Source organism: Vitis riparia, chromosome 7, assembly GCF_004353265.1.
Source record: "Vitis riparia cultivar Riparia Gloire de Montpellier isolate 1030 chromosome 7, EGFV_Vit.rip_1.0, whole genome shotgun sequence".
Taxonomy (NCBI): domain Eukaryota; kingdom Viridiplantae; phylum Streptophyta; class Magnoliopsida; order Vitales; family Vitaceae; genus Vitis; species Vitis riparia.
In genome coordinates, this window is record NC_048437.1 from 18,027,255 (window position 1) to 18,051,135 (window position 23,881).

A 23,881-nucleotide genomic window follows, 5' to 3' on the forward strand; every position below is an offset into this window, starting at 1 on the left:
GCCACACAAACCTTTGCCAACGCCTCTACCATTCCCTTCCATCCCTCATATTCCATTATACCTATCACCATGCCCACATCCTCATACCCACTGCCCACCTCCTCACACCCATATTTCATGCCCCCCATGCATATACCCATTTTCCATACCCATTAAACCACCCATATCTCCCCATCTCACTACATCGTTTCATCTTTCCATATCTCCATCACCCACGTCCCTCATTATTTTCCATCACCCATCCATCATTCATTCTCTACCCATTTAGCTTCATTTCCCATGTGCATGAAGTCCAAAACGCATGGCCACTTTCATCTCATCACTCTTCCACACTTCATGACCATCTATCTAACCCACATTCAGCTCATTTACATCATTTCTCACGTGCATGAAGCCCCATGCACATGACCACTTCCATCTCGCTCCATTTTTAACCTTCATACCCATCTTACCACCCTTATGATCCCTGTACCCATTGCTAGTTGCTTATTCTGCCATCATACCCATATCTCCCACTCATTCAACCACTCAAACCCACACTCAAACTATAGGTTGTTCCGAAACCCCATTCATTTAGTCCACCATTCTACTTTGTGTTTGAAAGAGAGAGAGAGAATGGTGAGAATTGAGAATCAGAAATCAACTAGGGAGGCATTGGAAAGTAAGGGTTACCGGTTGCTTTAATGAAAGGAGAAGTTGAATTGGTTGAGAAGTTATCTACAATAATTAGGCAGTAGAAGGGATCAGGATCGGAACTTTCTAAGAGAGTTCAAAAATTTGCTCGCCATTTTTGCATGCTCAAGCGAAGGCCACTGGTGAAGGTAATGGGTTTATCGTAGGCAATGGTGGAGTAGTTTTCATTAATGTCTTTAGTAGGCATGATGATTTCAAACTCTTGGCCCACGGGAATGGGAGCTTAGGCTGTCCTGAAAATTCAAGTGTTGCAGAGACATCTTATGACACTATTCTTAGGGTATACATTGTCAGTAACCACGACTTATTTAAAGATACTGACACGTTTCCCCTTGAGCTCCATAGACAACCACTTTGGGCAAATGTTTATGTTTAAAATCATGCCAAGGTCTCCGTTCTCTTGCTCTAGGGTCGGGTGCTGGTTCAAAAAACATGAGCAATGTTAATATGGATGGCTAGAACTTCATTAATCAAGTGGAAGTTGTGGCCCACAATGTCGGTTTGTTTAATCTGGGAAACACCTGCTATATGAACTCTACAGTACAACGCTTGCATTCAGTTCAAGATTTGAAGTCAGCTTTAATCAAGTATCCGCATTCTGGAAGAAGAAATGATTTGGATCGGTCTTCTCATGTGTTGACTTGTGCATCACGTGATTTATTTAGCGAGCTTGATAAGAATGTCAAACTTGTGGTGCCCATGCAATTTTGGATGGCATTGCATAAAGAAAATATCCTTAATTTGGCCAGCTGCATAATGGTATTTTTATGTCATGGGATGCTCAAGAATGTTGGGCACAACTTTTGTACACTTTTTCTCAATCATTTAGATCATCTAGTTCTAGTGAAAATCTCGATACTGTGAAGGAACTTTTTGGTGTTGAACTGGTTATCAGTGAGCAAAATAGCAACGTGGGGAGATGGCTCAAGAAGATTTGGCAAGTTTGTGATTGAGGCTTCCAAGGAATCTGGTAAGGCATCAACCTTAGGCGCTTGGTTCGATCCGCTCGAGAAAGTGAAGAAAGACCGTCTCGTCATCCCGACTTGTCATCAAGATTCTCTCGCTCGTCTGAAGTTCCCTAATCCATGTGAAACAACCATTAATGAATAGGTCAAGGTAGAATACAATGTCTCTTATGCCTATCATACTCTATATGCCTATTTCGGTAGAGATAATATTGCTCTCAAGGGCCTTGCCAAATTTTGCAAAGAATCAAGTACAGAAAGAAGGGAGCATGCATGAGAAACTGATGGAATGCTAGAATAAACGTGGAAGAAAGCTACTTGGTACATTGAAAGTTCATATAAATGGGTTTCGTTACTCTACCTTTAGGCCAGGTGAGCGTATAGACATCATGCATGGGAACATCCAACATGCATTTTTTCCAGCCAGTTGAGAATGAAATGGTCACTCTCATTCATTTCCAGCTTCATAACCACGTAATGGTGGGAACCAAGAAAACCAAATATGTGCAGTTCTGTGTTGAAGAGATGGATGTGGTATAGTCCTGAAAAGTGGGAAGAGGTTTGCCATTTCATAAATGGGCATCAGAGCCTTCAATGATGGGCTTTTGAAGGCAGCTGGGTGGTTTTTGGATGTAGAATGTGCTGAATAGAAGGAATTGGCGGAGAAATATCCAAATTACCCTTTGACTTTTGCTGGTCATCCTCTTAGATCAAAGGTGATTGCACTGTTGACAATGGTGGTGGTGCACAATGGAAATAAACTGGCTAATATCAATTGAAGGAGTACTTTTTTCCACCCTGGGCCCACTCTGCATGCTTTTTGTTTACATGGTGCACCTTATGCATGGCCACATTTGGGCCACGTGTCACCCTCCCATTTCCTCATCCCCTGATTTTGAAGATAATTTTCCCAAACCCCATTTTGTAAATAATTTTCCAAATTCTGGTTTTCAAATAATTTCAAGTCTCCATAATTTTTCATCCTTAGAATTTTTAGGTTCCAAAAAATCCCATATCTTTTAATAAAATTTGCTACTATTTTCTTCGGCAAGCAATTTTCACATTTTTCTTGATCATAAAAATGTTTTAAAATAAGCGTGAATTTATTTTTGTAATTCCAAGTGATGGAATTTATGGAATTGATTCGTGTAAAAATAAAATGGGCTTTGGTGGGGGCCCAACATCAGAGAAGTTTTATTTAAATTAAAATTGAGTGAAGTGCAGTGTTTGCTTTTGGAGATTTCTTATCTTGTTTAGTGACGCATGTGACATATTTTATGCTCATTATTGTGCACTAACCCCATTTCATGATAGCGCATTATCGCTTACAGCTAAGGTACACTCGCACTCTCACTTTGATTCTTCTCTATACCTGTTTTGATTTCCATATGTGTATGATCGTTCTAGGTATCCATTGATTTCCTTACCAATTGTCATGATAACTTCATTTTATTAGTAGAGACCCATTTTTAAGGACTTAGAGGGGTGTTATGGTCTTTATTGTACCTTTCCAATAAGTAACCTGACCCCCGAACCCAAATTTGGTTTTTCACATGCCATTTTTTCCAAATAAATAGTCACATTTAAGATTTTCTTTCTTATTTTGTTTACCCTTTAAAAATAAAACAAAAATAAGTGGCGACTCCAAGTCATTTTCTAAAAAATAAATAATTCTCAAATAAAAAGCGAGTTCTCCATCGAGTGGAAGCGGATGAGCAGAAATGCAGGGTCCACACCTTTTCAATTTGACACATTGTAACATTTGTTTTTCAAATTTTTTTTCCATCAAATATTTTGACTCTTAAATCATTTTAAAATTATTTTAATAAATATTTGTAAAAAATTTATATAAATAATTAGTGTTGAAATATATTCATCAAGAACAAATATAATATTAGCTTGAATTAAAAGAAATGTGTAAAGATGATAAAATTAGTTTTGGATATATATATATATATATATATATATATATATATATATATATATATTTAACAAACCAATGCTAAAAGAGAGAATTATACCCTAAGATTTGTTGAGAAAAAAGGTGTGGTGTATAAGAGAAGAATAGGAATGTGTATATAATAGTAAAGAATTGTATTTTAGTGAAAGAATAATTATATTGAGCGAGATTTGTATCTATGAAAGAAAAAAAAGAGTTTGTCAGACATCTATTTTTCTTCTAAAAATAAAAAATAAAAAATTGAAAAGTACTTTTGATAATAAGAAATTATTTTTTATTTATTTATTTATTTTTTTAAAAAAAATATTTTTAGAAAATATCTTTTAATTGTTTTCACTTGTATTTTTTAGAACTGTTTTAAAAAATAATTATATAAATATATAATAGTTAAAAATAAAGTTTTAGATATAAAATTATTTTTAATACATATTTAAAATATTAAAAATAAATAAAAACATTTTGGATTCTCAAACATATTTTTATTTTATAAAATATTATTTTATGAAATATTATATAATAATTTTTAAAAACAATTCTTAAAAACTATTTTTTAGAATCGTTTTAAAAAAAAAATTATTAGACTGGACAAAAAGTCCAATCAAGGGAAATAGTGGAGGAAAAAAAATAAAGATAAAAAAATTATTGAATGGTCCACCAATATTAATTGCTAAAATAAAAGCATATTTTTCTCTTTGTAGAATCTTTACCATTTCTTTTAATAATTAATCATGTATAAACTATAAATTATAACTAATTTAGAATTTAAAAGAACTAACTCGTATATATCTTAATCTATTTTTTAATGAAAGAAATTTAAACGTATTTAGGATATTTATCACTTTCCACTAACACAGGATGCTTGATGAAAAGTAGAAATTATAAATAGAACAATAATATCACAAGCGTATCGTACTTTTTTTATTATTTATAATTTAAATAGAATTAAATATTTTTAGCAAAGCAAAGGAAAAAAGGCTTCTTGTTTTCCGTTTGGATAACAGAAAAACGCCAGTGATCTTTTCATATTTACCTGGCTACCATTTTCCTTAAATACCGAACTCCTCGCTTCCCCTCGTTACTCCACCTCGACTCTTCATTCCACGTGGCGAGCTTTCGGCGCCGGTAAACTACTTTCGCTGTCTGCTACTTGTTCGAAGGTTAATTGTTCACCGACGTGACGACCGAACCGCCACGACGGATCTACTAAATATCGAATACTTCTCTCCCGAACCGGACTCCCACCCAAACCACGGGCATGAAGTGCTCGCGTCTCACCCCACCCGAACCTCAGCCTCGGTTCCTTTATGACAAGCATTTCGTGTGAGAATCAAGCCTCTCGATTCTCTCTCCACTGTTAAAGTTCGAGCGCTTCTAGTTCAGTTACTATCAGAATCCATAATTTTCTCGAGGCAGTACAGAATTTTCTCGGCTGAGGGGGATAATCGCAATCAGAGCTCTTCTACTGCTACAAGCTCGTACGGTTTCGATCAAAGATCACTGTACGGATTCCAGATTTCTTCTGTTTTTCATTTTTTTTCCGGGTCAATCGGAGAAGATGGAGATCTCTTTGTTCTTTGTTGAATTGTGTGTGATTTCCGTTGCTTTCGTTTGCTGATGTTGTTTGAATTAGGGTTTGTGATTTCGAGATCGTGTTGATTGGTAATGCAGGCTTTGATCCATTCAACGGTATGGTTTTGAGTCCAATTCTGGTTGAAAACAGTTTTGAAATTTTCTTCGAAAACGTTTCCAATTACCCTCGGTTTGGTTGCTGAGAAAGAGTGAAGAAACGTGAAGTTGTGCGTATGGTTAAGTTGATCATTTTGTTCTACGGAACCGATGCAAAGGAAAATGTATGGTTTCAATTTTCCTTTCATTCACTTTTCTCGTAATTTCCCACCAACCGAATGGAGGATTTTTTTTCTTTTTTCTTTTTTTCTTTTTCCATTTGTATTGGATTATTCTGTATAAGAGATCTGAAGTTATTGAGGACTTAATTGCAGACTAGAATAATATTCTCTTGAAGTTCCTCCAATTGTTGTGCAAACCAAAGCATGGCACAGAGTAATTGGGAAGCTGATAAAATGTATGTGCTGTTCCAATATTTTTTCTATGTTCAATTGATTATTTCCTTCTTCTGATTTCCCATCTGAGAATTAATTATTCCACTTAGTCACGAAATTTGATATTTACCTTGTATTAATAACTTTTTCTTGATAGGCTTGATGTTTATATTCATGATTATTTGCTCAAAAGAAAATTGCATGCCTCTGCAAAAGCTTTCATGACTGAAGGGAAGGTTGCCACAGATCCAGTGGGTATGTTTGATGAGATTCTGATTTAATTCTTGTCAATATGTCGGATAATGTTGTTGAGATTGTGGAAGTTATACAGGTTACCTTATTCATATTTGTCTTATTTGTTGTCCATATTATGGTAGTTATACACGTTATAATGTTCTTTTTCTACTTGTTTGAGCTGACTACATACATAAGATGAAATATGCAAGTTATGTGGCGAGGTGGGTGTGTGAAGTATAATTTGGATGTGCAGCAATTGATGCACCTGGGGGATTTCTCTTTGAATGGTGGTCTGTCTTTTGGGACATCTTCATTGCGAGGACAAATGATAAACATTCCGAGGCTGCCGCAGCTTACATAGAGGTTTCTCAAATCCATTTTGTGTAATTTCTAGATTGATATCGCTGATTCGATATTTCAAGTAAGCTCAGTGGTTTTTTTTCTTGGATGAAACTTAGGCACAACAAATGAAGGCAAGGGAGCAGCAACAACAACAACAGCTGCAAATGCAGCAGTTGCAATTCATGCAGCACCGAACTGCTCAGCTACAGCGAAGGGATCCAAATCATCCTCCCCTTGGAGGTTCCATGAATGCTATAAATTCTGAAGGAATGATGGGTCAGTCATCAGCCAGTGTATTGGCCATGAAAATGTATGAAGAACGTATGAAACACCCTCATTCAATGGATTCAGAAACATCTCCAGCTCTAATTGATGCCAACAGGATGGCCCTTCTCAAATCAGCCACCAATCATCAAAGGTAGACTTGTAACTTTATTGGTGTACCTGAGGTGAAATAGTGCTTTCCTTTTACCTAGCTGAAACAGCTCAGTCATTTCTCTTGTTCTTTTTCTGGATTCAGCCAGTTGGTACAAGGTAATTCTGGCAGCATGTCTGCGGCCTTGCAACAAATCCAGGCACGAACTCAGCTGACCCCTGTAACTACTTAACTATCTTGTCTTCTCATAGTTTTGCTCAATATTTTATTTTAGCTTCAATTTTTTTTGTTTATTTGACCATGCATCCGTGATTTTTTTCTGGAATTTATAGGACATCAAAGGTGAAGTTAACTTGGGTGCTACTCAAAAATCTTTGCCTATGGATCCATCAATTTACGGGCCAGCAATTTTGCAATCAAAATCAGGACTAGGTGGTGCAGGTAACATTGCCTCACCCTACATAAAAACTAGGAGATATTTTTATATGGACATATTTTTGTGTTACTATGAGCAGAATAATGACCTCTTTTGTAAAGACCATATGGGTCCACAGTGGTGTTAGTGGAATAACATATAATAAATTGGGCACCTTCTATTTTTGGTTGAGACAAATGGCAACAGTTAAAAGTTTATATAAGAGGAGGGCTAATGGCCTTGATCTAAGGCTTGAAAATCTCATATGACAGTTTCAAGATTGTTTATGGATTTTTCTTGGGAGGTTTTCTAGTCACTTAGATGTGTTTAATGGCCTTAATACAGTCTCATATTTGCTTTTATCTTCTAAATCTTGTCAGTACTAGGTTTCATGTATTTATTTTTCATTCACAGTAGAATAAAAGTTGAGCTACTGTGGCATTCCTGTACATGATACCATACTGAGCTATGTATTACATTGCTGCGGCATGATACTGTTCAGGCTGATGTAAAATGAATTTATGATTTTTACTTCTTTTTTGAGTTCTTTTTACCTATCTAAATTTATGATTGAGATTATCTTAGTTTGTTGTTTATTTTTCTTAGTTTTTACTGTTTACAAATCCATAGAGCTAATGGACTATTTTTTAATTTAATGCTTTCTAGTGTTCTCTTATGAATTTCTTTAATATGAAATTGCCTTCCTAACTGTAATTGCTTAAGAAACGCTATGTCTGATTGCCTAGTTTTCTTTTCCTTTCTTTTTTCTTTGTTTCCTTCTTTCTCATCTTAATTTCTTTGGGAATGACGGATGTTTTTCTTTTTATGACTTAAGAGAACCCTTCAAAACACTAATGGACCTTAAAATATTATCTCAGAACACTATCTACCTCATGGTCTGAAGTATCAGGCAAGTCTTCAATGACTTCACTATGGTTGTGATGAGTCAGAGACATGAGTCAAGTATTGTGCAGTTTAACAACAACTAAGATATATATCACATGACTCATCTCCCTCACAAGATGACTCAGATTCGCAACCCCTCAACATAGATCTGATAAAAATGGGAGGAAAAAATAGAAAATTTCTACATTTCTTAGAGATTGCCCATTATAATCAAGAAAAAAATCACTCAACAATTGTTTACTTGTTATTAATTTTTCATGTTTTATTCTTTGAAAAAAAAAAAAAAAATAGTTCTTATTTAGCAATCTAAAATCCCAATATATTTTGATACACTAAGTATGAAAAGTTAGTATCGAGTATAAGAATGGGTATGGTAGTGTTTTAGGCTTTTCAGTTCTTAATTATGATAAAACTATTCAAACATGTGCTTTTATAATTATTCAAGTAATGTCAAATGAGTTAGATGTTTTTTTATTAGTTTGTTAAGTCCATCTAATTGAGGGTTTTTGTTTTTGTTTTTTTTTTTTTTGAAGACTTTCATTACTTTTTTATACTTCTTTGAGCTTTTGAGCTAACATTCATATGTATCGCCTAATACCCATTCAAGATGCCAAGACCGAACTAACTTGAGACCTTCTGAATTAGTTATCAATACCACAACTTTGAACTGTGATCTACCTATCCATAATCACCACCCAAAAAATCCTGTTGTTATGCTTGTTTATAAATAATGTTGTATCAATATTCCTTTTTAGGTATTTATTCCAGTAGGATTATGGTTCTAGGCTGAACTTGAGAAAAGAATGATTATCTTAGTTCTAATGTGAAATTTTGTTGATCCGAAAGGAGTGAGAAGAAAAATAACAGAAGAAGAGATAAGGCAAAACAGATATTAGTGTTCCTTTAGCCTAGTGACTACTCAACCTTGTATATTCCACATGCAATATCTACCACTCATCACCTAGCATTCATCATATAATCCTCAGAAAAACTGTCATTAAGTAGGTCATGGTTTGGAACTAAAATCTCCTTTCCAAACACACCCTGCTTCTTGTTTAAGCTCTTACTGATTTTTTGAGTTTCACACAGCTGGTTGGAATAAAAATAGAAATTTCATGTGCATGAAATATACTTTCAACAAAATAAGATGCAGCCAAGGAAACATAAAAATTGACAAGATTGATCGCTACCATGGACTGGCTAGACGATCAATTGCAATAGAAACCTTGAATTTTCCCTTTGGAAAAAGATGAAGCCCATTGCAAATATCTGTATTACACCATATAAGAATTAGAATCAGGATTTAGTCTGAGAGAAATTTGAGTGGGTGCCATCCTCTCACTAAGATTTAGGGCTAGGATTGGCTCACAATTGATAGAGATAAGCTGAGATTACACTTCTTCTTTAAGGAGTTTGTATTAAACAAAGAGATCTCCCACTTTACTTTTTCAGATACTCATCTTTGGAAGAGAATTCTACACAAATACTTCAATTCATTGGTATAGATTTTCATGTTTAAAAATTTAATCAATCTATTTTGTATACTAATATGGGTTACTTGGAGGTGCAGGTTTGAGTGTATCATTTTGTTATGTAAGACCATGACAATGTACCTCAGGGAAATTGATGATTGCAATTTTTCTTTCTTTGCTCGAATGTTGAAGAACTCCTTTCTTTTTTCTTTGTCTATTAGGATAATGGTGCATAGTACCACTTCCCATTGGGAAGACACAGAATCTAAACCTTCCCAAAGTCCCTGCCGCTTATCGACTAAGTTAAGGGTTTGCTAGTGAAGAATTTCAGTGATGGCTCACAATCAGATTATGATGTGAATACATGAAATATTAATTTAAAATGGACCTTTTTATCGCTTTGGTTGTGCTCAAATATATTCTTCTCGTAAAATGAGTTTTAGAATGAATAATTTAATATGAAATAAATGACTTTCTTTTCATAGATGCCAAAGCCTTAACATGATTTCCTCACACCGGATATCTTGCAAATTAGGAGACAAATTTGGCAAGACACTTAATGCATTCTTTTTAAAGGGAAAGAAAAAATTAATCCGAGGTATCTTGGGAAAAAAATAATATCTAGAAATATTCATGGACTGAAACTGACTAAAACTATCTAGTCCTCTACATGTTTGGTAACAAACCATCATTCTAAGAAAATTAAACTGACTAATCTATTTTCAAGTGTGTTCTCTCTCTTTTGACTTCTCCCCATTGAATGATTGAACAGGGCTGTAATGAGTGAAATTTATACCATAGGGGTGAGGTTGGAATTAATTAGTATCTAGGGTGTTGAGTTGAATATATATTTTTTCAATGTCAAAGGAATCTGTTGTGAAGGTTATGTAGCAATGCAAGTCATGGGCTTTCAAAATACTTTCCTAAATTTTAAAAACTTAGCAGCTTGAGAGCATTCGGCAACTTGTTTCTCAGATTAATTCCATGAGAAGTTGATGTTTGTTGGTTTACATATTTTGCAGAAAACCTTCTCTTGATGGCATAAACAAATTAAGATAGCTTATTTCTTGTGTCTACTTGTCTCTTCTTCTTTCCTAAGCAAAGTAGTTCAGTGGCATTATTGATATATTATCAAACTAAAGCAAGAGGGTAAAGATATAACAATGGTTGCTACATTGGTGGTTTGACCAACATATTAGTCTACTAGTGGCTTGAATGATTTTTAGAATTGGTTGATGATCTTTTTATTTTAATTTGTTATTGTTTTAAAGACATGACTCATTTTTTTAGATAGCTTATATAAACTTTTTATGACACAGACTTTCTTCTTTTTTTGTGATAAAAAGAGTTGATGTACTACTTTATTTTGATGTGGCATTTGAAATATGTGATTGCTTTTGGGCACTTTCATGGCCAAAAATAAAATGGCTGTAAATGGGTTCTCGGCTTCAACAGTTGGGATAAAGTGCTGGGAGTATATGCATGGAGTGAGAACTTGACACTCCGGTAGATGATTAGAAACTACAAAATGCATTGTTTATTGATGTTGTTTATGCATGTTATTTAAGATGTTATCTTCAATGTTGCTTAGGACAGCTTGCTTGTGAGTAGTGTAATTGGTTCTCACTAATTGTCTGATAAATAAACTATCTGGCAACTTTCTCAATCATGTTTGAAATAAATTTTCACATTCTACATAAAATAAAATATATGATCATATGCCTTCTTTTTTCAGGATTAAATCAAGGTGTCACTGGTCTTCCATTAAAGGGTTGGCCTCTAACTGTAAGTCAATACACTTTTCTAGATTGCGTATCATTTTCATGTATTTTCATTGGCTTTGTATGAATCCTCACTCTAGATTCTACTGACTTATACAGGGAATTGAGCAATTACGACCAAGTTTAGGTGTTCAAGTACAAAAGCCTAATATACCAACCCAAAACCAGTTTATTTTGGCATCTCAACAACAGCAGGTCTTAGCACATGCTCAGGCGCAAAGCAATCTTGGAAATTCACCTAACTATGGAGATATGGATCCCCGTAGGTTGTGTGGATTACCCAGGGGTAGCTTGAATACAAAAGATGGTCAATCCGCACGAAATGATGGATCTATATGCTCTCCTGTGCAATCAAGTTCACCAAAGGTTAGAGCATTTTCCCAATAAAATGAAGCAAATCTAATGAATAGTTCATCACACATACATGCACAAACACGGGCCCTAGGGCCCAAGTTGAATATGGTTGACACTTTAAAAAAGAGTTACTATTTTCTTTTATGTTTGTGTTTATCATTATAACATGCTCCCTCTGGATCATTTACTATGTATCTTCCCCATAAAACAGAAATAAATTAAAATTGAATAAGCTTGTATTGCTATCTAAATTTGGCACTGCATAGTTTATGCCTAGAGCATTGAAGGCATTGAGGGCTAGAACAAAAGTAGCTGTTAGATATGGTTTAACTGTCATCTCTTGGAACATGGCACTTCACAGTTGAGGCCACCCTTGATTGAATTATCAAATTTTCATTTCATTACCAATGGAAGGATTTGTTGATTTGTCTCTCTCGCATTCCTAGAAGATTGGCAATTTATTATTTTTGTTTTGACATTTGTAGGTTTATATTTGTCTTCCTTTTAGCTGTACTTGCAGTTGAAACATGAAATTTTGTTCCCTTGCCATTTAAAAATGTAACTTTTTTTTTTTTTTGACAATTTTAGTTTTTGAACTTCCAAAAGATTTGGAAAAGGTGCTTACAATATCTTTAAACCCCAGGAGAAAAGGGGTTAGTTATCATTTAACTCAGTGTACCTATTGGGGTTTCTTTTATCAATACTAGAAGTTGAAATATGGTCTATTACATAAGATCCATTTATCTAAGATATTGAATCCATGGAGAGAGCACAAAATCTTATACATTGGAATCTGACCTTGAACTGATAGGCAGCGAGAGAGGGAGGATTAAATCATGTTTGTGGATAAATATGCATGCATATATATGTGCACATAGACACGAAAGATGAATTCCTGCTCTTTTTCATGTAATTGCTTTATTTATTTATTTATTTTCATCTTTCATGCATTTGTGATCTAGGATTTGATTCGGTTTTACTTTTTCTTTATCATAAATTTGATGATTCAGGATAAATTAGTTTTTGAAAGGCTTGTAAATACCTTCTTTCTGAGATTAGCTGGTTCTTTAATAGATGAAGGTGGCCCAGATGCAACACTCTTCCTCTCAACAGCTGGACCAGTTGCAGCAGCAGCAAATGCAGCAGGTTTTTCTTACACTCAAATGGACATAATTACAGAATCTCATATCATGCACTAAACCTAAAGCTGTTTCATGAAGATATACTAAATAAATGCTTTTGCAGTCACAGGAGTGGTTGGAAAGTGTCACAATTTCCTAAAGTTCTTCCTTTTGTTTGAGATTATTGTAAAGAAGAATTCTTATCTAATTTTTCCTTATGAAAATAGGTTTCCTTGTTGAATAAGGAATATGTTAGGAGCACATATTTGGACACAGGGCAGCACGCTCATGAACTGGAAATGTGTATGTATAGGCTATGCTAGGAATGTTGAAATGTATGTGTGTGTGTGTGTGTGTGTGAGAGAGAGAGAGAGAGAGAGAGAGAGAGAGAAACAGAGACAGGGATGAGAGATGCCTACAGGAGCAGCAAAACATGGGATTGTTTTGGGGCTTAGGGTTCAAGTGTGGATAATATGACCAGGGAATGTGGGATTGTTTTTAGACTCAAGCTTTCTATTTTTGCTCTCTTCCTTATGTAAGAGTATCTATTATATTTTCGATTAATTGCTTATCTGGAGATATTGGAACTAAAATTGTATGTTCATTTCTGTGCCAATTGATTTTATCTTTATTGTTAATATGTGGCATCATCATAGCTTCTGCTGCCATAAAGAGTTTGTTTTTGTTGTCATTGCTGTTTTTTCTGTTTTTATTTTGGACTAAGCTAATTGATTGCCTGGTGGCCGTTATCATGCTACAGAATAACAGAAAAAGGAAACAACATTCTTCTTCTGGACCTGCTAACAGTACCGGCACGGGAAATACAGTTGGTCCTTCACCCAACTCTCCACCATCAACTCACACTCCTGGTGATGGAATGACTATGGCAAGTAGCCTCCAGCATGTTAACAGTGTGCCAAAAAGCCTAATGATGTATGGTCCAGATGGGACAGGAGGTCTTGCATCATCTTCAAATCTGCTGGTACATCTACTTAAATTTTTAAATTTCGTAATTAGAAACTATGTAAACTACATCTTTTGACTCAGTTCCTCAAATCTGTATCCTTGGTTAGCTGATTCTTGTTTGCACTCACCATTTGTCTTTGGGCTATCGATTAGATGGAACTGTCTGACTATTGAATCTTTTAGCTTGTATCTGTCAATACTGAAACATCATTTCATTTCTTCTAAAAGCATCATTTCCTAATGCAGGACGACATGGAACATTTTGGAGATATTGGTTCTCTAGATGATAATGTTGAATCATTTCTGTCACATGATGGAGGTGATGGTAGGGATCTATATGGCACAACTGAGCTTAAAAAAGAGTCTTCTAAGGGTAATCTTCATCATATATTGTGTGTGCAACATTGGAGAGTCTACTTGAATGCTAATGTAGTATGTTCAAATGCTCCCTTCCAGGTTTCACCTTTGCTGAAGTTGGTTGTTTAAGGGCCAGCAATGGCAAAGTTACCTGCTGTCATTTTTCTTCAGATGGGAAGTTTCTAGCTAGTGCCGGACATGACAAAAAGGTATCATGCCTGGTAAAATAGTGATCAAATGCCACTTTACTAATGATATTTTTATCAAAGGAAACGTTTTATTTTGTATAATTGATGGATAATATTCTCCTTAGTTGAACTATTTCGATATTATCATTTTGTGTGCATTTGCATGCTTATCTACTGGACTTCAACTTCTAATTGAGTCTTTTATGTGGATCTACTTCAGTTACTTTGTTAGCAACTTGAGAAAAAATAAAAATAGAAGTTAAATAAATGACACACTGATCATAAAAAAAAAAATGTGGTTACTTAGCTCTCTTGTGTGTTCATAGGCTGTTCTTTGGAACATGGATACCCTGCAAAGAGAGAGCACCCCTGAAGAGTACCAGTCTATAATTACAGATATCCGTTTTAGGCCAAATTCAACTCAACTGGCAACGGCTTCATATGATAAGTCTCTGCGATTATGGGATGCAGCTAAGGTAATTATCTCTGATTTTTATTTAAAAATTCTCTCATACCTAATATCAACATTCTAACAATATAAACACATTTAATGGAATATGGATGCTTAAGGTCGCTTTTTTGGGTTATTGGTGCAGCCAACCTACTGTGTGAATGCTTATAATCACGGTTCACATGTTATGTCCCTGGATTTCCACCCTAAGAAGACTGATCTTTTCTGTTTTAGTGATAGTAATAATGAAATTCGTTATTGGAATATATCCCCGTTCTCATGCACTCGTGTTTTCAAGGTTGGTTCGCTAAAATTTCCTTTTACTTGTCTTTTGTCTTTAATATTTTTCAAAATTCCTTCTGAACCTGTAGTTTACTGTCATCTAGTTCCTAATTTTTGTTTCTCTTTGGAACAGGGAGGTAATGTGCAAGTTAGATTTCAACCAAGAATTGGACATCTTCTAGCTGCAGCAATGGATAAAGTGGTGTCCATCTTTGATGTTGAAACTGACAGGCAAATACACTCACTCCAGGTATCTGTGTTTGTAAAATTTTATTAATGATTCTAGGCTTAGATTGAGTAATTAATGTAACCCCAAATGCTGGCACATTGCCTTTGGAATGGAGTGATCACAGTTGTTTTTGATAGGTCACGGATTGATTACCTCTTAATTAAAAATTCTTGTAACCAATATTAAAATTTTGGTCTTATGCTCAGGGGCACTCAGAAATGGTAAATTACCTTAGCTGGGATGCAAATGGAGAATTTATGGCATCTGTCAGTTCAGACTTGGTGAAAGTTTGGTCTATAGCTTCAGGAGAGTGCATTCATGAGCTTAGCTCCAATGGAAGCCAATTCCATTCTTGTGTTTTTCATCCAAGTTATCCAACTCTTTTGGTTATTGGTGGAATCCGGGTAATTTCCTCTATTTCCTTTTTGGGTAAAGTTCTATTAGTGTGATCCATGACAAGCAACCCTCAATATTTTATAGGGTACAATTTTGGCAGGGATAAAATGCATATAATCTTTAATGTATAATTATTATTTTGTGAACATAAGTTAGGTTTAATTGTCCAATACTTTGTTAACTTATATAATTGGTAGTGTTGAATATCAAACCTGATTATGGCCCTTGAGGCCTAGCTCAAGCGGTAAAGGGATGGGGAGGGTTTGTGGGAGGTTCTAGGTTCAAGTCCCAATTCGGACAAAACTTTACCTATTGAAAAAAAATACCAAACCTGATTATGTAAATTGAATTTGGTGTAGGTCTCTCTTGAAAAATCAAGGGGCTTCAAGTAATAGAACCCTCATATAATATTTATACATATATAAATTTAAGAGTAAATTTTCATGAAACCCTCTTCCGTTACTAGAGTAGCTACTCTTTGGCCATTGAATTGCAAAAACAACCAAAAACACTTCAAACTTTGACAAGGTGACTGAATTAACAAGAATATGAAAGCAACCTATTTATTCTTTTCTAAATTTCCTTTCTCTAGGGCCCTTGATATTTGCTTTTATATTTTTTTCATTTCTTCATAATAACCTCATTTCTTAACCTTTTAACATTTCTATCTCAGTTCATTTCTTCTTAATCACCTTGTTTCTCAAAATTTTAAGCTTTCCCTGGATCCTCTAAACTCTCTCTTTCTTCTTCTTCTTCTATTCCTTTGTTTTTCTTTTTTCAGTGTATTATATGCTGAGCGTTGGGTATTTAGTACCTCTATTTTACTGGAAATCTTCAATCTTCTATGTAGAATTTGTTACTGCCAGCCTTCTTTCCAGATTTATTATTCCTTGTGCTTTAGCTGCAAGGTCATGGGTTTAAGCCCATGATCTTCTATATGGATGAAACATGTAGGCCATTTTCTTATCCACCAAAACAAAAATGTGGAAGTTCTGGAGAGATATATAAGATGAAAGAGTGTCACTAGAAAGGTAAGACATATATTGTGGTTTGTTTCCCTAGAAGAATGCTTGGGGTACTCTGAAAGATAATTTCTAGGAACATCTAGAACCACCACTGAAGGCTAGCTTATTTGTACCCATTTCCTGGAATCATAGAAATAGTCCCTACATTCTAGAAGCTGGTCGAGTTAAATGAAGTAACTAGGGTAGAACAACAGACTGAAGAGCAATAATCTCTCCCCATCTCACCCTCCCTTCGGTGTTGCTTGTTATTCTTGCATCTTCATTTAACTTGACTTGATACCTTATAAGTTATAATTTTTGAATAACTAGTCTGAAAAATTTTTGAGTTGGCTAATCACACACACATGCACACATATTCCTTTTTTTTTTTTTTCATAGAAGTTTGTGGGTTTTGACGAGTGGGTTCTGTTGAATTGTCAATGGTGTATCCGGGTTTTTGTTGTTTGATCCAGCCACTGAAATGTTCCAACTTAGGCAGATATAGCTAATTTTTGTTTGTTTTGCTCTTTTTTTTTTTTTTTTTTGGTCATGGGTTGCAGTCTCTGGAGTTGTGGAACATGGCTGAGAACAAGTGCATGACGGTTCCAGCACATGAGAATATAGTTGCAGCTTTGGCGCAGTCACCTGTCAATGGAATGGTTGCTTCTGCAAGCCATGACAGCTCTGTCAAAATATGGAAATAAAAAGGCACAGATACAAAATATTTGGTGGGACCATCTCTGTTCCTTGGGAAAGTCAACAATCAGGGTATTTAGGAATTGGGTTTGTCATTTGGCATTATTTTAGAAATTTGTTTTTGTTAAAAGTATTAATTTAAACAATTTTTTTTTCTTTGTTGTAATTTTGTTTGGTTGATGAGGATGAAAATTGAGAAGCAGGTGGAGCACATTGTCCGAAAGGTGAGAAAAGAGTAAACATATTTCTCATCTAGGAATTCTCCATGCTATAAGTATTCTGTAGCTGGTTTGGGTTTGTCTAGTTTGTAAATTAACTGGCAACATGAGGTACGATACTTGGTTTCCGATATCCATACTCCAGATCTGAAGCCTTGTTGTGGGGTCGGTTCTCGGTTGTCCATAAAATTGCATGAGCATCATTTGCCCTATGCACTCCCTCACATGCGGCTCATGGCAAGCTACATCGTCTACAATTTGTTGGCTTGAATGGTAATATCATTCTATTATACTTTTAAGTTTTACGTATTCAATACCAGAAAATGCGAAGTTTGCCTCCTAAACAAGGATTCTATCCGATGTTTTCAAAATTAGATTGATCATTGAACTGAAAAAGTTTCAAAAAAGTTACCGGTTGAATCGGTGTCATATATATTCTATCAAAAATTTCTATCAAATTGGAAACAAAAATAACAATTTTAATCATCATTTATCAATAAAAAAAAAATCATAACATTGTATAAATTTAAAGAATAAGTCATTAGCAATTTAAAAAATTAAAATTTTTGAAATTTATTATAATTTTTTTTTTTTCAGAAATTTACTTTGAAATTTAAAATTTAAAAATTGGAATTTTATTTAAAAATGGTAAATTTTAAATTATTTTAGAATTATTTATAAACGGATCACAATGTTTGATTCATTGATTGTTTCCAAAAAATTATTTTAATTTCTAAGACTTTTAATGATTTTATTAATTTATTTGAACTCAAATAAGATATTTTAAACATTAAAATAGAGTTAAAACACATAAAATAAACAAATATATAAAATCTAAACAAATGATTCAATTATTCAAATGAAATTTCAATGAATATTGATATTTAAATTCAATAAATCAATATGCAATAAAATTACAACATATTAAATATTTAAAAAAATAAAATAGCAAGATTCAAATTTCAACTCAAAGTGGGAGATTTTAGATTTGGAATGTAGCTGGTGTCGTGAAATTTGAAGAAAACAAATATGAAAAATATAAATTTTTAACATCATTGTACAAATTTTGAAAAATAATATTACCCCAATATAAATATAAATAGATTCATATAAGATTTATTTAAGTAGATTATAACAATCATTAATTATTTAAATGGGTATAAATTTATTTAAAATAAAATTGATTTACAAAATAAAAAAGTCGCAATTTATGGTTGATTTTCAATGATTTTTTGGTGATTTTTTTTTTTTAAACAATTGGTTTTATTTAATTTTCCCCATATTTATCAGATAAAAAAATTTAAAAGATTGCATATTTATCACAATAGTTTTTTCAATTCAATATTTTGTTGATTTTAGTAAAATATAAGTGATTTATCCTTCTTATATTTAATTAAAATTACATATTTATTACATTAATTTTTAATATTTATCACAAAATTAAAAAAAAAAAATCACTCCACTTTAAATTTTTATATGTTTTTCAGTTATAAGTTTAATAAAGTTTATTTCAAAAAAAAAAAAAAGTTTAATAAAGTTATAATTAAAATAACAAATAAATTAATAAAAAGAAAGTTTTATAATATTTTATAAGACATATAAGTTTAAAAATATTATTTTCACAAAGTAAAAATAAATATAATTCTACCAATTTAAATAAATTATGGTAAAAAAATGTCAAAAAAATTTTAAATGACAAATTTTAAAATGGGAAATTAAAAAAAAAAACTGTATATAAAATATTATTTAAATTTTTAAAAATAATTTGACTTTTTAACAAAAATTATAATAATGGTTATGTAAATAAAATTTATGACTATTTTAAAGTTTTATTTTATTTATAAACTCCATTCCTTTAATATAAAACTTTTGCTCCTTAATATAGAAATTTCACGGTTGAGGGTAGAATTAGAATATCACTTAAACATATTACAACATTGCTTACATCATCATTACGTTGCCTATTTGTTAATAGTTTCATCTTTTATTTTAAAATTAAAAAAGAAGTAAAAAATTAATATAATAAATATATAAAAATTTAAAAGTGAAGGATGGACAACTTTTTATAATTTAATTAAGGTGATAAATATGTAATCTTTCAGATTTTAAAAAAAAATTAATGCAATAAATATGAAAAAAATTAAATATAAAAAAAGATAAATCACCAATTTTTAGTAAAAATGATAAATGTATAAAATATTAAAAGTGAAGGATGGAAAACTTTTTGTAATTTAATTAATATGATAAATAGGAAAATTAATGGGATAAATATGTAATCTTTTGGGTTTTTTTTAAAATAAAATTAATGTAATAAATATGGAAGAAAATTAAATATAAAAAAAGGATAAATCATCAAATTTCTAGTTAAATTAGCAAAAAAAAAAAAAAAAATTGACAAATTATAGTGATGAATGTTTAGTGTTTTGTAATTTTTTAAAATAAAATTGATGTGATAAATATGGGAAAACTTAAATATAAAAAAGGATAAATTACTAATTTTTTAGTGAAAATAATAAAACAAAAAATGTCTAATAAAAGCATCAATAAATTGTGAGTCTTATTTTTTATTTTTTATTTCTATAATTCTGAAAATCTTTGAGTAATTGAAGATTTTTTTCTCGATATTCTCTAAAGACTATTTCTTATTTTTTTTTTACTGATAGACCTTAATATCATTTCTTTATATAGGTAAAAAAAAAAAAAAATTACAAAGCAATGAACTCTAATTCTTTGTAAAATCCTACTTTGAACACATTTTCCCTCATATTCTTGGCCCATACTCTTTTTCTTCCCATTTTCTAACCATGGAAACTCATCTATTGTAACTAAGATTCTCCTCGAGATCGTCCCTTCATGTTATTTTAACAAAGCTTTCTCGACTCCTCCCACCCATTCCACGAACCAAGGAAGTCGAACAAAGTCAAGGTAATCCAAAGTCCTTTGTTTTCTCTATGGTTTCCACATACTCGTCTTTGGGATTCATTTCATATTTTGTGTATAATTTCCTTTCCTTTCCTCTATAAGAACCCAAAAGTATAATTGATTTGTTCTTCATCTATATATGGCCATTCATTTGGTTAATACGTTGTTATATTTTACCCAAAGTTTAGAGTTACTAATAAATTTATTATAGTTAGTTGGTGGGCAAAAAGCAAAAATCATCATCATCAAATCAACATGGTCTACACTCAAAACAACCTTTGATGCCATAGATCTTTTACTAATAAGTCCATTTCATAATGTGGTTTGCAAACTATTTATAATGTCGGATTATTAACCCAATCGTCTTAACTCATTTTGATATTGGCCAGTTGATAATAAGTAGTTGTAATGCAATAGAAATACACTTTTTATCAAGTTGAAGAAGGCTATAGAAAGTTCGAAGCAATATGGTTAGCATAAAGCAAACATTTTATCACAAAAATCAACAATGATATTCCTTGTTTTTTTTTTCTTAGTCTATAATTCACAATTATAATCGGCATTATCAAGTAAAGTATTTGATACTACTCAAGTTTTGTATATCGTTATTTGATTTGGGCCCTACATACACACTTGTTACTCATTAGAAGGAATGTTCCAACAATTAGACTGATTAAAACCAAATTAGAAATTAACTAATAAGGAAGTACGATTTAGAGGCTTGTTAAATATTATGAACCTACAACTATAACTATTGGAATATCTAGATTAATCCATTCCAAGCTCTAGATCGTGGGTGCATACTACTAGCAACATCCTATGGATATTAGATCTAAGCAACTAAAGTAGTTTTTAACAAAAACATTAGATTTATGTGCTCAAAAAACAATACCTATGATTTGGATGCTCTTAAATTAATTTAAATCGATGAAGATGGTGATGAGGATCTTGAAACCCACTGATCTTACACTTGATCACTTCTTCTTTCATCCATGATACTTGTGTAGTGTGGCTACACAACTTGAGAGGAAAGAAAGGAAAATGCTAGGTATCTAGAAGACTGAATCATTTAAAAAGTTAGACTTTAAACCTAAAATCCATGGAGTTCATATGGACTCTCTTGTGGGCTTAAGTGACTTTGACCTAACTTAGACTTTAGGCCACTTAATCTAGTCTACTAGGTCCTAATTAATTAACTAGTCCAATCTAGATAAACAAAATTAATTAATCAAAAACCATGAGCAACCTTATGCTTTTACCAAAATGGCCTTATATACATAAATGATTAATTCTCCATAAATCCTCAAACATTTGTGCTAATAAAGAATATGAATTCAAGTAGGGACCATTAGGACCCATAGGAAAATACTGGCTCCCTCAAAATCTAATTATGAAGTTGGTTTAAAATTCCACTAAAGAGAGTTAATTGCATTCCAATGTCTTTTGTAATTACATCGAGACAAGAATTGATTAAATCCAATTTAGTTAATTCCTTCAATTATTGACCTACTATCCACTACATACATACTCCCTATGAACTAGTGTCCATAATCTAATAGGAAAATGTGATCAAAATCTCAAGATTAATTTTACAATTCCTAAGTCTTAAAACCTCCTATTATGTGATCAACTAATATTCTCTAGCTCATAAGAGCCTATTTCAAATTCCACTAAAAGAATTGCCCCAAATTTCATGATCACAAGTCCTTAGAATTACTCAAGGGGACACATTATCTCCAACTCATGAGATATCATAGTGCCTATTTTGAGAATACCTATTACCACCTACCTCAATTAATAGTGACCTAATCCATAGGGAATATATGATCACCTTAGGTTCTCACCCACAGGTCAAAGCTATCAAAGACCTCAACAGTAGCTTAATATTCTCTCAAAAGGTTGAGAACTCATGCAACATAGTAGCTTGGTGAATCATGACTACTATTGAGATTAAGCCCCTAAAAGCAAGACATAATGTAACAAAGTTAGACTTGATTGTCCCTTAACTATCCCTTTTATGGTTTGATTATTCAACCCATATCATTTACATTGTACATGGTTGGGTGCATTAAGAGTTGCACAAAGGATACACAAGTCATGAGTTTTTTGTAAGATGATAAGTTGTTCATAATCGATTTATGGATTTTGGCAATCTAATAGAGACTATAGTGCATTACCTTCTAATTAAAGAGATGAGTTGTCTTGTCTGTCAAGATGGGTTTTCCATGGCTAGTGCCCTAATGTGTATGGTCACACATTAGACAGGACCTACGGTGAATCATGACGTAAGATTATCAATTGTTATGATTTACTAAACTGCTATGTTACAGGAACTCTCCACCTTAAGAAAATATTGAGCTATGTTGAAATCAACAAGAGGCTTTTTAACCTATGGGTGACCCTAAGGTGGTCATATATATCCTATGAATTGGGTTAATATTGATAAAGATTACTGGCAACAAGTATTCTCAATAGAAGCACCATGATATCTCATGAGATTGAGACAATGTGTCCCTTTGGTTGATCCAAAAAACAAGTGATCATGAAATCTGTGACCGTAGTAATTCCTTTACTGAAATTTGACATATGCTCCTTAGAGCTAGAGTATGTCAGCTAATCACATGATACGTAGGATCTATAACTCAAGGATTGGAGTGGTAATCTAGATAGATGATGATACTATCTTATTAGATTAGAAACACTAGTTCATGGGAAGTTTGCATGTAGTATATAGTAGGTCATAGACCCGAGCTTCCTTTCGGTGTTATTTACATAGGGTACTTGAATGCAAGTGATTTTATATAGTGGGATGTTGAATCAACTTTAGAATTGGATTATAAGGGAGTCAATATTTTTCTATGCGTCTCAATGGTCCCCGGTTAAGCTCTTATTTCATTGTGGTATGCTTTGAGGGTATTTTGGGTATGTAATCCATAAGTGTGCATAAGGGAGTTTTGGTAAAAAATACAAGGGTGCATTAGATCTTATGAATTATTTTTTTGAATTAGGCTAATGAAGTAACTAGAACCCATTAGGGTTAATTAACTAATTAGGGCCTAAGTGGGCTAGATTAGGTGACAAAAGCTTAATTTGGGCTCAAGTCAGTTAAGCCCATAAAGAAGCCTATATAAACCCCTTAGGGGTTAAGGGCTTTGGTCTTCCACTTCAATTTTTTGAAATTCCAAAGAGAGAAACTCTAGCCACCCTCTATAAAGAGAGAGAAACTCACCATTCTCTCATGCCTAGACCAATGAAGGGAGAGATTGGGTGGAAGAGCACTGGGTAGACAAGTTCTACGATGACTGCAACATTATTTAGCATCTTAATCAAATAGATTTTGATTTGAGAACATCTAGATCATAAGTACGAGAACTACATCTTTAGTTCTATAGTTAATAATGGTTTTTACTGTTATTTTATTCCTTTAGTACTATAGACTTAGAGATGTCTAGGGATAGATAGTATGCACCTTATTAGATCAAGGGCCAAG

At 33.0% G+C, this 23,881-nt stretch overlaps 1 protein-coding gene across 5 annotated transcripts; it reads left to right on the forward strand.

The window, feature by feature from the left end:
* Positions 1-4,752: 4,752 nt before the first annotated feature.
* LOC117918471 (transcriptional corepressor LEUNIG_HOMOLOG) lies at positions 4,753-17,714 on the forward strand. 5 transcript variants are annotated; one of them, XM_034835160.1, is made up of 19 exons: positions 4,753-5,117; positions 5,249-5,468; positions 5,619-5,701; positions 5,836-5,933; positions 6,169-6,278; positions 6,374-6,675; positions 6,778-6,853; positions 6,966-7,074; positions 11,162-11,211; positions 11,307-11,573; positions 12,636-12,707; positions 13,443-13,664; positions 13,895-14,021; positions 14,105-14,214; positions 14,520-14,669; positions 14,790-14,942; positions 15,060-15,176; positions 15,362-15,559; positions 17,116-17,714. In XM_034835160.1, exons 3-19 carry the CDS (start codon positions 5,670-5,672, stop codon positions 17,257-17,259), a joined length of 2,337 nt encoding a protein of 778 aa, XP_034691051.1. In that variant the 5' UTR covers positions 4,753-5,117; positions 5,249-5,468; positions 5,619-5,669; the 3' UTR covers positions 17,260-17,714. The 5 variants fall into 5 exon arrangements, with proteins under 5 accessions (XP_034691051.1, XP_034691050.1, XP_034691054.1 ...); XM_034835159.1 differs by having other exon boundaries at positions 5,249-5,304; XM_034835163.1 differs by having other exon boundaries at positions 5,249-5,304; positions 6,778-6,832.
* The last annotated feature ends 6,167 nt before the right edge of the window (positions 17,715-23,881 follow it).